The following is a 12510-nucleotide window of genomic DNA, read 5'->3' as shown; positions in this document are numbered from 1 at the left end:
GATCCGACCGCCTCGGCCTCCCAGAGTGCTAGGATTACAGGCGTGAGCCACCGCGCCCGGCCTCTCCCATGACACTTAATTGTCACAGCCAGTTCTCTTTATCAAATCAATCTTTCTCTTTGTCAAGAGTGTAGCTTTATTTTCAATTCAAAATAACATGTTTCTATACACCTTCTTGAGAATTCTGATTCTGTTTCTGGATTCTAATTCCAATGTGGACAGACAGACAAGGCAGGGAGCTGTGTAAAACAAGGTGCTGTGGCCTTCACAGTTTGTTGTCACCCTGTCCTTGTGTTGGTCCTTCAGGGCTGTCCCTCAGCAGTATCGCATCTAAGTCAGGAGCCAGGGGATGGGAGAGGCCAAGTCCCAAAACTGAAATTGTCATCACTCTCAGTATCTGAATTTAGAATAACCCAATCGGAGTCAAAATACCCCAGTTCTAAAGCTGGATTTCACACTTAACAGAAATATACCAACACGAGACACAAAGCTCTGATGCTGCCTTATGGTACTTCGCTTAAGGAAGGCTGCGCATACGCTAATATTTCAAATTGTCACTTATGTGCATGTGCCCTTAGAGGGTTTCACATCCCTTAGGCCAGCAGTCCCCAACCTTTTCGACATCAGGGACGGGTTTCATGGAAGACAATTTTTCTAAGGATTGGGGGCGGGTAGGGGTGGAGGGAACATGGTTTCAGGACGATTCAAGCACATTACATTATTACACGTGCAGGCGCTCCCCAGCACTAGCATCACCACCTCAGCTCCACCTCAGAGCATCAGGCATTAGATTCTCATGAGGAGCCGCAACCTAGATCCCTCGAATGCACAGTTTACAGCAGGGTTTGCGCTCCTATGAGAATCTAATGCGGCTGCTAATCTGACACACTAGGGAAAAAAAATGTTTCCCTGGAGCCACGGTGTTTTATTATAAAAATCGAATAAAAACTTCAAAAACAAAATGTTCCTTTCTAATTTAATGAAAAATTTGTTATTTTTTATTGTTTTCTGTTACATGCAACACACACAGTGCTGGAATCAATTTTTACACTGCACGCCAACTGAGTTTTATGTGACTCATGACATACTTATTAAATTTGTTTCAGACAATTGAGTCTTCATATGCTTCACGAGGCCCCAGGCTCAAAACCAGTGTGAGTTAAATACAACTCACACAGCAGTTAATGTGTTAAACAGGCTGCTCCAATGCAAGGAGGGCTCTCACTGTCCCCAACACCACATTCTCCCTATCTGAAGGCAGCTGCGAGGTGGGGGCTCTAGAAATTGGACTGCTCACATAAAAGCTGTTTTCTTCCAGCTTTATTAACTTTTAAGCCTTTTCCTGTTTTCCTGTCATGGCCAAACCCACCTCTTGGCAGACACTGAAGTCTGAATATTTGAATTAGATTCCTGAACAGTGATTAAAGCAGATTTGGGACCTCAACAAAAGAGATCCCGAAATACCAACCAGATTCAGACTGTTCTAAAGGGACCATGCCCATCGGAAGGAGGCGGGGTGGGGGCTCCCTGAGGGGCCCGGTGGCCTTGTCTCTGGGGCGGGAGCTCCAGGCTGGGACCGCGTGGGGTTGGTGGCGGTGGTGGTTTGCCGTCATTACCCTCAGCACGCGAGCAGGAGCATGCTCCAGCCTGCCGCACAGCCACATCTCCTGGGGAGGTGCTCTCTGGGACAGCAGACACCTTACCCCCACCATCTTCACAAGCCCAGTTTCCATCTGGGAGAGACAGGCTGGGACTGAAGTCCTCAAGGCCACCTCCCTTCCCGAGAGCAGCGAGGTAAACAGCAGCCTCCCTCCTGCCCTCCCAGACTGTCCCTGCTTGACTTCCCTGCCTCCCACACTGAAACACGCTCATTCAGATCGTTTGCAAGCGGAGTGCTGAGTCTTCATCACTAAGGGCTCTCTGAACACACCAATGAAAGGAGCTTTCTGTGTGTATTGGTCTGAATTGTAAAAAAACATCAACCTCCCCAATGCTTGTCTGTCCGTTAAAACTCAGGACTCATCTAAAAAAACAGAAAACCCAAGCTGATTCTCTGCTTCCAATCCATGTAAGTAACCAGTGACCCTTTTTACTCAAACCATCAGAGATACCTGAATTCCAATTGACAGATTCAGCCAACTTTTCCTTTTCCTTTCGGTTGAGGTGGAAGAGTAACATGTAAAAAGGCAACTCATTGGTTTTTTTCTTTTAAATTACCAGTGGCCTGAGTTCTTTTTGAATTTCCTTGGTGCAGTGTGGACCCAGCATCAGATGTGGAGTAAGTAAAGTGGGGCATCTCACCTTCCCTGCGAAGATCACGTTCACCCCCTTGGCCGGGTCAGTGCTCTTGGTTCCCCCGGCGCGTGTGGCGCTCGCTATGTACACATGACCACATCCAGCAGCGAGGCCCCAGGGTTCCCCAGGACCACAAAGAGCACAGAAGCCTGTTGATTCAGAGCTGAATGTTTTCCTTATTGCTTCGAGCAAGGGCCTGATGCTTTTAATAGACCAGTGAAAAACTGAACATCACCCCTTGTTCCTTGTCCTAAGACAGCCACAGGGCCCCACCTCTGCCACCAAAGATATAGTTGGTGAAGAAGACTCATCCTTTCCCCACCAAGCAAGTGGGTAAAACGGAGCTGTCCCCCAAGGGGTTGACTACAGGTTGTGTCTGTCAGATAAGACGGCGGGAGGGTGACCAGCTCAAGCCAAACTCAGGAGGTGTGGCAGCCAACAGGTCCTGCTTGAACAAACTGAAGTATGCAATGGGTAGAATCTGTCTTTAGCAGCCCAGGGCTTTCTATTTTGTGCCCTTACTCCTTCTTGGCGGTATCTAAGAAGAGTAGTTTTGACAGGGTATCGAAGCTTTCTCCTGGGGAAGGGAGAGAAACCCACCCACATCAACGTCTGCAAGACTGATTGTGCTCCATGTGCTGTCCTTCCCAGGTGTGCAGATGTGTGTCCCAGGTGAGACTACAAGGCTCAAGTCTCAACTAAGGAACGAATCTCCATGGGATGTCAGCCATCGGCCTGTTTGCAGGCGGAGGGAAGTGTACCGAGATTTGGAGAGGTGCCAGCAGGGCTCTCATAGCATCCCAGAGACCTCTGGGAAGTCACTTGTTTGTGTTGCCTTTGCCTGGTCAGGCTGGCTGGTGGCCTATCACCTGCCACTGACTTCAACTCCGCGTCTCAAGCAGGGTTGGGGTTCCTCCGCGCTGAGGCCTCCCAGAGGGCCAGAGAAAATCACGAGCTTTTCTTTCACAAATATTTATGGAGCAGTGCCAGAGCCTGAGGCTACGAATATATATTTGAACATGAATATGGACCTATACAAATATATCAATAAGCTAAGCTCCTGGATTTGGGGAGCGAAGGAGCTCAGGAAATTTCACCCCCAAATATGACTCCTTGGTATAAGTATTTTGAATTAAAGGCCCTTAGAGATCAACAGGCCCTTGGAAGGGGCTTTCACTCTGTCTGTATAACCAGATAGACCCGTCAAAAGAACAACTGACTTCCCTTCCCCTCCCTGTTATCTCAATATATTGCAGGAAAGAAGATCCAGAATGCAACCAGTTCATTCTGCCCCAATTCATTTTAAACATAATATCTGTCTCTCAGGTTAATTTACAAGTCAATCTGTTTCCCCCATCCATTCATCCCCCCTAGTTACCATTTATTGCCCCTACACAGAATTACCTATATTCCTCATCTCTCCTCCCCGCTAAAAGGAGTGTATATAAATTCCTGGATCCCATTGGGATATTGGGTAATCACTCTGCTATTCTCCCCATGCGCATGGTAAATAAACCTCTTTTTCTTATTAATTTGCCTTAATTGTGACTTGATCTTTCAACAAACTTTCAGGGGAAAGGGGAAGTTTCCCCCTCACCCCCACAGGAGCTCATGATATTGTCAACCTGAAATAATCAAAAACGTCAGAATCCAATTTTAAAGGGATCCTAGCACTTAGGGAGGCTGAGGCAGGAGGATCCCTTGAGCCCAGGAGTTGGAGGCTGCAGTGAGCTATGATTAAGCCACTGCACTCCAGCCTGAGCAACAGAAGCAGAGCAAGATTCCGTCTCTTAGAAAATAATAATAATAATTTATTCTAGCAAAAAGCTGGGAATGGCCATTCCAGGACTCACACACTCCAGAGAAATAGGGTCAGTGCTCTGAAGGTAAAAGTTAAGCTCTTGCTCCTGTAGGAAGAAGACAAAGAAATTTAACATGATAACAACATTTTCTATACGAGGCTGGTTTAAGGGTTAGAACAAATTATTCCAGTTCGTGTTCCTTCCCTTATGGCTTTTCTTTATAGCTGGGTTTCATTTCCTTTCCAACTTAAAAGAATATATTTAACATTCCATCTTAAGACAATGTGAGTCTGAGTGTGAGGAAAGTAAGAGGGAGGTTAATCTATAATGAAATTCACAGTGGAGAGGGAAGGGGCTTCCTTGGCTGGGTTCCGTCATTTACAACATTTTACAAAACAATGCAGGTAAGAAAGAAGGCTGATCCAATAGTCAGAGAAACAAAGGTCACAGCTGCCTAGGCCTGTCCCTGTGACTTGGGTCCTGTAATCAAATTCCTTTAAGGCTCAAAATAATTTAGAGTTCCAACAGCATAGACTTTTAATTACTTATTTTCACAATACCATCAGAGGGATCAGGGAGCTGCCAGAGCTGGGAACACACTGGGTTCCATCCTTTACCTACAGCAGGGTGGGGTAAGGCAGCCCGACTGCTGGGAGGAGACGCAGCTGGGGGACAGGGCAGGGGTCTTCAAATAGCAGGTGCACACAGATTTCCCCAGGAGGATCCCAGCAAGGATGGCTTCAAGGGAACCAATTTCCAAAGCCTTAAGGTTCCTAAGTTTTCTTCTGAAACTGCAGGGGGGAAAACACCACACCTTCCCAATAACCCATTCACCATTTACAAAAGAAAGGCAGATCTTTATCCACCCCAAACCTTATTACGGAGCATTTCCATAGTAACAAAACAACAACAACAAAAAACCCTCTTTCGTCCCAGGTTGCCAAGCTGAAACAGTGTCTTTCCCTGTTTGCATATATATTGTGAGGGGCGGAGCTTGGCTTTTGGGGTGGGGGGATTATCCAAACTCAAACAACTTAACCAAAGGATCAGAGATAATACTCGCCAGTATGGGGAGCTGATATCACCCGCCTCCTCGGGTAGTGCATGGAGAAGGACACAGAATCACTTCTGTGGTCGTCCAGCCAAAAGTGAAGACCTGAATCTAATCGTAAGAAGACACGAGACAAGCCCCAACTGGAAAACATTCTGCAAAATAACTCGCCTGCGGTCTTCAAAAAGCATCAAGCTCAAGAAAGACAGAGGAAGGCTGAAGCAGTGTTCTCACATCTTCTGGAGACACGACCACCAGATGCAATGTATAGTTTGGATTCGATCCTGAAGAAAGAATCTATAAAGGAAATTACTGGGACAATTGTTGAAATGCGAATATGGACTGTGGACTAGACAATAGTATTGTTTTAATAGTAAATGTCCTGACTTTGGTAATCTTGCAGGACAGGGATGGAGCAGGACTCTCAGGAATGAAGCCTAAGGTTTGGGCTAGCAGAGGACCATCTGATGCCAGGTTCTCATACACTGGTCCAGCTGGGTTTTTTAAGGTCAAAAGAAAACAGTTCTAGTGGAACCATGTTAAGAACGTCTGCCCTAGAGGCTGAGGCTGGCCGAGTGTTCTGGTGGGCACAAGTGAGCACACGTAGCCCCTTGTGAGACACACCACAACCTGCCCCAAGGCACGTGGCCCCTCCTTCAAAAGCCCATGGTCTCCCTTAGTCAGAGAGACAGATTTGAGGCAGCTTCTGTTGACAAGAAGTCTGTAGAATTAAAAATTCCTTTCTTCCTTGGCAATCCTCATTGTCTCAATAACTGGATCTTTGTCTTAATAATCGGATCTTTGTGCGATGAGCAGCTAGACCTAAATGGAAACCCCCTTGCGTTTTTGACAACATAGCACGGTCATAGCAATGGCAGTAGTGTCCCTAGGTACCCGTGGGGAATTGGTTCCAGGACCCCCTCAGAGACCAAAATTTGAGGATGTTCACATTCCTGATATAAAAATGGTGTAGTATTTGTATCTAACCTACGAATGTCCTCCCATGTACTTTAAATCATCTCTAGGTTACTTAAAAATACCTATACAAATAATATATAAATAGTTGTTATGCTGTATGTTTATTTGTATTATTTTTTATTGTTGTATTGTCATTTTTGTTGTTTTTTTCTGAATATTTTTGATCCTCAGTTGGTTGAGTCCACAGATATGGAATCCACAGATACAGAGAACACACTGTACTCCTTCCTATGCACAGAATCCTCCAAAGTAGGAATAACACTGCCATTTTACTTTTTTTTATTTTAAAATTTTAACAGAGAGACAGAGTCTCACTGTGTTGTCCAGGCTAGAGCGCTGTGGTGTCATCCTAGCTCGGTGCAGCCTCGAACTCCTGGGCTCAAGCAATCCTCCAGCCTCAGCCTGCCAAGCACTAAATATTGATAGCTAGGACTACAGGCGTGCGCCACCGTGCCTGGCTAAAGCATTTTAAAGAAGCAGAAACTGAGGCTCGTGTTGCCTGATGCCACTACGGAGCTGGATTTTGATTCTTAACACAGAGGCTCTTCCCAGTAAACTGAGCTGCTTTGAGTTCCTTTGGTTCCAGCGCTGCCCCCCACCCAGAGCCTCATCTTGTTCCTGCCAAATATTGTGGTTCCAGCTCAAACCTCTGAGTGCATGACTTACTCCTGGGTCACAGAGCTGCCTTGGATTTCAGAGATGCGGTTGGGGTATCTCAGCTCTGGAACATTGTGTTGAGAAGAATCTTCCCAATGGTGTCTTCCCAGGCAGCCCGGAGGAGCTCAGCCGGCTGCCCTCTGGACCATGCAAAGGCCTCACAGAACACAGGGAGCGGGTGAAGATCCCAGTGTGATGTTCCGTCTCCAGCATCCCTCAGGGCGAAGGGTCCCAACCTGGCTGCTCTGGCTCTGCCCCTTCTCATTCCACAGCCTGGTCCTCACCCTTTAGTGGCCTCCTGCTCCCTAAAAGCAGTTTAGAGACCTTTCCTACCAAATCCTTAGGCAATGCACTAGCAACAGGCTCAAGTCCTGCTCCACGACAGAGACAGGTGCCTCCGACATTCATTCGCTGTAGGATCCTGGACAATTGTGTGGTAGCCTCTAAACCCCTGGTTCTCAACGCGGGCCCCAGGCTTCAGCACCACCTGGGAACCTGTTAGAAATGCATATTCTTGGGCCCCACCCCTTACCTACTGGATCAGAACTTTGGGCGTGGGGCCCAGCAATGTCATAACCAGCCCTCCAGGTGAATCTACTTTAACGCTATCTTGTTTGTGAAATGGGTATTATCAATGTTCCTAGATCAAAGGTTTGTCAAGGACTAAAGGAGACAGTCTGCATTCCTGGCAGGAAGGTAAAGGCAGTAGGTGGCAGCTGCTGTGACTGTCATCTCACCAGTAATGCCTCATCATCATGCTCGGTCACGGCTGTAGGAGCACAGGCCGTTTCCCAAGAATGGCGGCACGTTACCCTCCTTCTTTCCTTTGTCCCCTCGGCTGGGCCAGGGCTCAGGCTACCAAATCCCAGTGCTTCATTGCAGCTTCTTTAGTCAGCCCTAAGTCACTGGCCAAGGCCAGCATTCCTTCTCCACCTGCTGGCTGTATCCATTGTCCGGGAAGGACATCACCTCGCTCCTAGGCCCAGCCCCTCTCCCCACTTTTTCAGACCAACAGCACCCAGAAGCTGTCCATAGACTTGTCCCCTCCCCACCCACTCCAGGGCCCCCAGCAGACTCCATCTCGCTATCACCTTCCCCTCTTCCATCCTCTGCCGGAAGGTCAGGCCACCAGCCTTCTAGACTCTACCAGACACGTCCTTGGTGGGGGAAGGAGGGGGCGTTAGAGGGCGAGTCTCCTTGAATCACAACCTAGCATAGGCATCTATCTAAATTAGCTGCAGGTAATGTAAAGACAGCCTTGCTAAAATAACAGGAAAATATATACTTTTGCAATTTTCTAATAACCCAACCTCCCCTACCTAGGCTTCATTTTGTTTCAATTTCTAAATGAAAATGGTCCTTTTTTTTTTTTTTTTTTTTTGGTCACCTTGGAGTGGATTTGCCTCTATTCTCCAACTAACAGGCTGGAAAGACAGTGCATGTACAATTCAGTCTGCCAGTAAACACTGACATTGGAGTAACGATAATACAATGTATCTGCAAGATGGGGAAGTCAGTTCAAGAAAGAGTATTTTTATCACCAGTTTTCTCTTTACATTTCCAATCCCTTCCTTGGCTCTCCCAGCCGCTGCCTCTTTTAGTTTGAGCGCTCAGCTCTCATCTTGTAGCCCCAGGACAATACCAGGGAGCTCTTTAGAAATACAGAATCTCCACCCGCCCCACTGAAACTGCACCTGCACCATCACCAGCTCCCAACTGATTCATGCTGAGAAGCTGCAGAGAAGGGCAAAGCTTTCCAAATGTCTCCATAGACAAGTTCTCCGGGGATGCTGTTTAAAACAGAAATCGCCGAAGGGTCTGATTTAATAAGTTTGGAGTGGAACCCAGGAATCTGAGCTTTTAAAACAATCTCCCCATTCTTATGATACAGTAAATTTGTAATCAGGGTCACCAATAAGTATCTGAAAACAATTCATTTTGACCCCGGTGTGGGGCTTTGGGGCAGCTTTAGTTTGAAGATCTGAAGGTTCTTTTGTTGAATGGAATTTGTGGCATCTGGGAGTGGAGTAGAGACCACCTCCCAAACTCCTGCTCTAAAAAAAAAAAAAAATTTTTTTTAATTCCAACAATTCAGCGGGAAATAAGGTAAAAAGGTGAGTTCTCTTGTTGCTGATACCTGGTACCTGAGATCAAGGCGAGATGGCTTAAACTAGTAAAGTGGGGATTGTGTGGCCAAATTCCAGGATTAAGGGGGATGAGCCGGAGCTGGAAGTGGACACAGGTTGGTGACCAGGTGGGTCCCCACCTGTGCGGGGCCTGATACCCTCGCGCACGTCGGTGGCTCTAGCATCGCAGCGCTACATCCTGGGGGGTCGGGAGAGGCGGACGGAGCTTTTTTTTTTCCCCCAAAACTGCCAAAGCCACCGAGTCTGCCAAGCTCCCCACTAGCCAGCTCTCGGGTAGCCCCCCGGAGCCCGCCCCCTCCGGTCTCCCGCACAAGGGCGCAATTGACCAGCGCGAGCCGCCTCCGGCCCACCCAGATGACGGCCAACTTTTTTTTTTTTTTTTTAAGCCATCAACTCCAATATTTACAAGAACAATCCCATGCTTGGTTCTAAAACTCCTGGCCACACAAGGAACAGTTTACTTCAGCCCATAACAAGAAAAACGTAGGCTTGTGCCTTACTCTTTAAAAAACAGAATAATAAATATATTAATAGCTTAAAAAGAAAAAAAACCCACCACTTATTGCAGGTGGCCCCCTTCCCTCCCGTTGTAGAACGGAATAAAAGCGCATTTTGCCGCCCCGGCCCGCAGTCCCGGCGGCCCCGCAGCTGCGGCCCTGTAACTTTAAACCTGGCCTGAGATCATCGCTTCGGTGCCGGCCAAACAGAGCCCGAGGGCGGTGCTAGCGCGCCCGGACTGAGACCACCTTTCTGCGACCCGCTCCCCGCCCTCGCGGGGAGAGATAAATGCTGACTCGGCGCGGAGTGCCCCGCCGCGCAGCCCGCCCCGCTCCGCCGCGCTCCCCCGGCCGGCCCGTGGCTGCGGAGCTGCTTCGTCTGCCCCCAGCTCGGAAACCAGCCGCGCTGCGCCCCCGACAGAGCGAGTCGGCCGGCAAGATGTGGAAGGTGCCGGTTCTGCTCTTCGTTTTGGGAAGCGCATCGCTGTGGGTCCCGGCAGGAGGAGGTAAGGCCCGGGGCGAGCGGCGTCCTGCAGTTGCGGGTGGGGACAAGCGGGCAGGGACTTGTGGAGTGCCCGGGCCTGGCAGTCGAGCTTGTGCAGGAGAGCGCGGGGGAGCTGGGACCGTGCGCGCGCGCCAGGGGCTCAGCGCCCGGAGGCGGAGAGGCGGCGGTTCAGCCGGTCCCGGGAGGAGCCCCGCAGTCCACAGGCGGCGCGGTGGGCAGCAGAGGGCCTCCCGCGGGGTCCGCTCACGAGAGATCGAATGCCCACGCCTTGGGAGAAACTGTCCCGGTGGAATCTGGAGGGACATTCCGGGAGGCAGGACCCGGGAGGAGGGTTCCCCTTGCCCCAGGGGCTCTGGTCTCTCCTGGGACTCTGCCGTGTCTTAACGCACTGTGCGCCAGCATGTTGGACACGCTCAGGACCCCATCGCTGGGCTGGAAGAGGCCTCCCTTATCCTCTTTAGAGAGGATAGTGTGTACGTGGAAAGAATCCAAGTGGGGCCTTCTGAGAAGTGTGAGGTTTAAGTGGGTTTGGGGCCATGTGTTGAACTTGGGCAACAGTGTCAGTGACTGAATTAGTGTTGGTGACTCCTTGGAATTTAAATGTCCTTGATCTGATGATGGAGCCGGGAGACACCACCTGCCCCGTGTCCACATCTTCCCTTCCTCTTTGTCCTTTTATTTCCCTTTCTCCTACCTTGCCTCTTTTTGCCTAGTTGCTCTGTTGGTGGCCTCTCTGAACATCTCTCAACATTTTGTTTCTTTTCTTGGGTCTTTATTTTTCTGTTTCCCCAATACAATATAAACTCCATATGGTTGAGCATGTGGATTGGGGAAAAAAATAGAATACAAGCTCCAGAGGACACAGCTACGTCTAGCCTTGATCCCTAGGGCCAAAACTATGTCTGGCACGTAGTAGTTGCTCACTAAATGTTAGTTGAAGGAATTATAAACTAACTACTGATCTTTGGGGCTGGAGGTTGCAGAGTTGTGCTCTGAAAGGTAAACTCCTAAATTTTCCAAATAGAGGATCAAGGTAGGCACAGGCCTAGGGGAATCCTTCTTGGAGAGGGAGTAATTTGCAAGAGGAGTGGACCTAACCTAGGCTTCTACAATTCCATGCAGACAGAAATACCCAGCCTTAGGGAAATTATATGGAGTGTACTGTTCTGTGCTGGGCTGTCTGCTCTGAAGAGACTGAGTAACTCTCTTTACGGGGGCCATGGGCTATTCGTGGCAGTCCTATCTTTGGAACTTCTCTTTCCCCCGGAATATATACAGTTCTGTATTTCAGTTACATTTCCTTTTTGGCGAGACATCGCACCATTCTGTGCTCCCCATTGCAAATGGGGGGAGGTCCCTGACCTGAGCCTCTGGGACAGCGGCTGGGCAACATCCTCGTTTTTCACCCAGGGAAGCCTTAGCTGTAATTATCTTAAGCCAGGTCCTTAATGTCACAGGTACTCCTAAAAGGTGGTGTTAAACTTTGTCTGAAAATATCCTCTTTGGCTAAAGAAAGAAGCCGTGCTCGGGCTGTGTGGGGGGCTGGCTGAGTGTGGACACTGAGTGCCTGGCTGCTGGCAAGGAGCAGAGGCCCAGCAGGGCCTTTGTCTGAGATTAACGCGTGAGGGGACTTGAATATGGATGAATAGCTTCACTGAGCTGAGCTATTGTTGGCTCTGGTTGGGGAGCTGGGCTGGGGGGTAATTATGGTGATGAATGTTATTATCCTTCTCTTAGGATCCTATGCCCTACTGGGTTTCCCTCCTTTGGGGTTATAATCTGGTTCAGTTTTATAATCTGCTCCCATGTGTCATTTCCTTGGATGTTAGTGGATTCAAAGGAGGTCTGTTGTCCACACATCTGGCATTTTCCTCAATTGTCAGGCCGCACCCTCACTCTGAACTTTCATCTAAAATGAGGCCTCTCCAGCAGACAGTTTATTTTGTGAAATTCTGCAAGCTGCTGCTTGCTGCTAACTCACATGTGCTTTTCCGGGACCAATCCACCCAGGATTAATCATGCAGCAAACAAATTTCCCTGTGATTTCCCCGAAACTCTTGCCAGTTTTGGAGGCCTTGAAATCTTCATGAATTGCTAGGAGTTTTTGTTGCATTTGAGGCATTTAATGAAATGGGGTCTGTTAGAGGCTTCGTGAGGGAGGCATCTCTGTCCATTACGCTGGTGTGTAAGTTCCAAAATACATTCAATACTGGAAAGCACATTTTAAAAAATGTGCCCGGGCATGAGAAGGCTAAATCTAGGTATGGCCAACAGGACTAAACAATTCTCTTCTCTGGCTTTTGTAAAATGAGCAGTGACTCTATACCATAGAATTATGAAGACCCTAAACCTTGGCATGACAGTGAATAGTCCAGCCAAGAAGGAAGAACACCACCCGCCTCCCGCTCCCATCCCCAACCACGTGCTGGAATGTCCCCAGCCATCTCTTTTAATTGTCACAGCTCTTATAAATTATACAGTATTATCTCAGAAGATGCCAGAACTGGGGTTCAAAAATGGGTCTAACATCAAATCTCAAGCTCTTCTTACTATACCCCTCTGCTATATTAAAAAAAAA

General features: G+C 48.5%; 1 protein-coding gene across 1 annotated transcript in view; it reads left to right on the top strand.

Moving 5' to 3' along the window:
- The first annotated feature begins 9716 nt into the window (after nucleotides 1-9716).
- PDPN (podoplanin) overlaps nucleotides 9717-12510 on the top strand; it is a 26729-nt gene continuing 23935 nt past the window's right edge. Inside the window, exon 1 of the mRNA XM_012662487.1 lies at nucleotides 9717-9933. Coding sequence (XP_012517941.1) covers nucleotides 9717-9933 — 217 coding nt within the window. The remainder of the gene's footprint in view (nucleotides 9934-12510) is intronic.

The sequence above is a fragment of the Propithecus coquereli genome, unplaced genomic scaffold (genome assembly GCF_000956105.1).
Source record: "Propithecus coquereli isolate 6110/MARCELLA unplaced genomic scaffold, Pcoq_1.0 Scaffold77, whole genome shotgun sequence".
Taxonomy (NCBI): Eukaryota; Metazoa; Chordata; class Mammalia; order Primates; family Indriidae; genus Propithecus; species Propithecus coquereli.
This window is presented reverse-complemented; position numbering and strand designations above follow the sequence as displayed.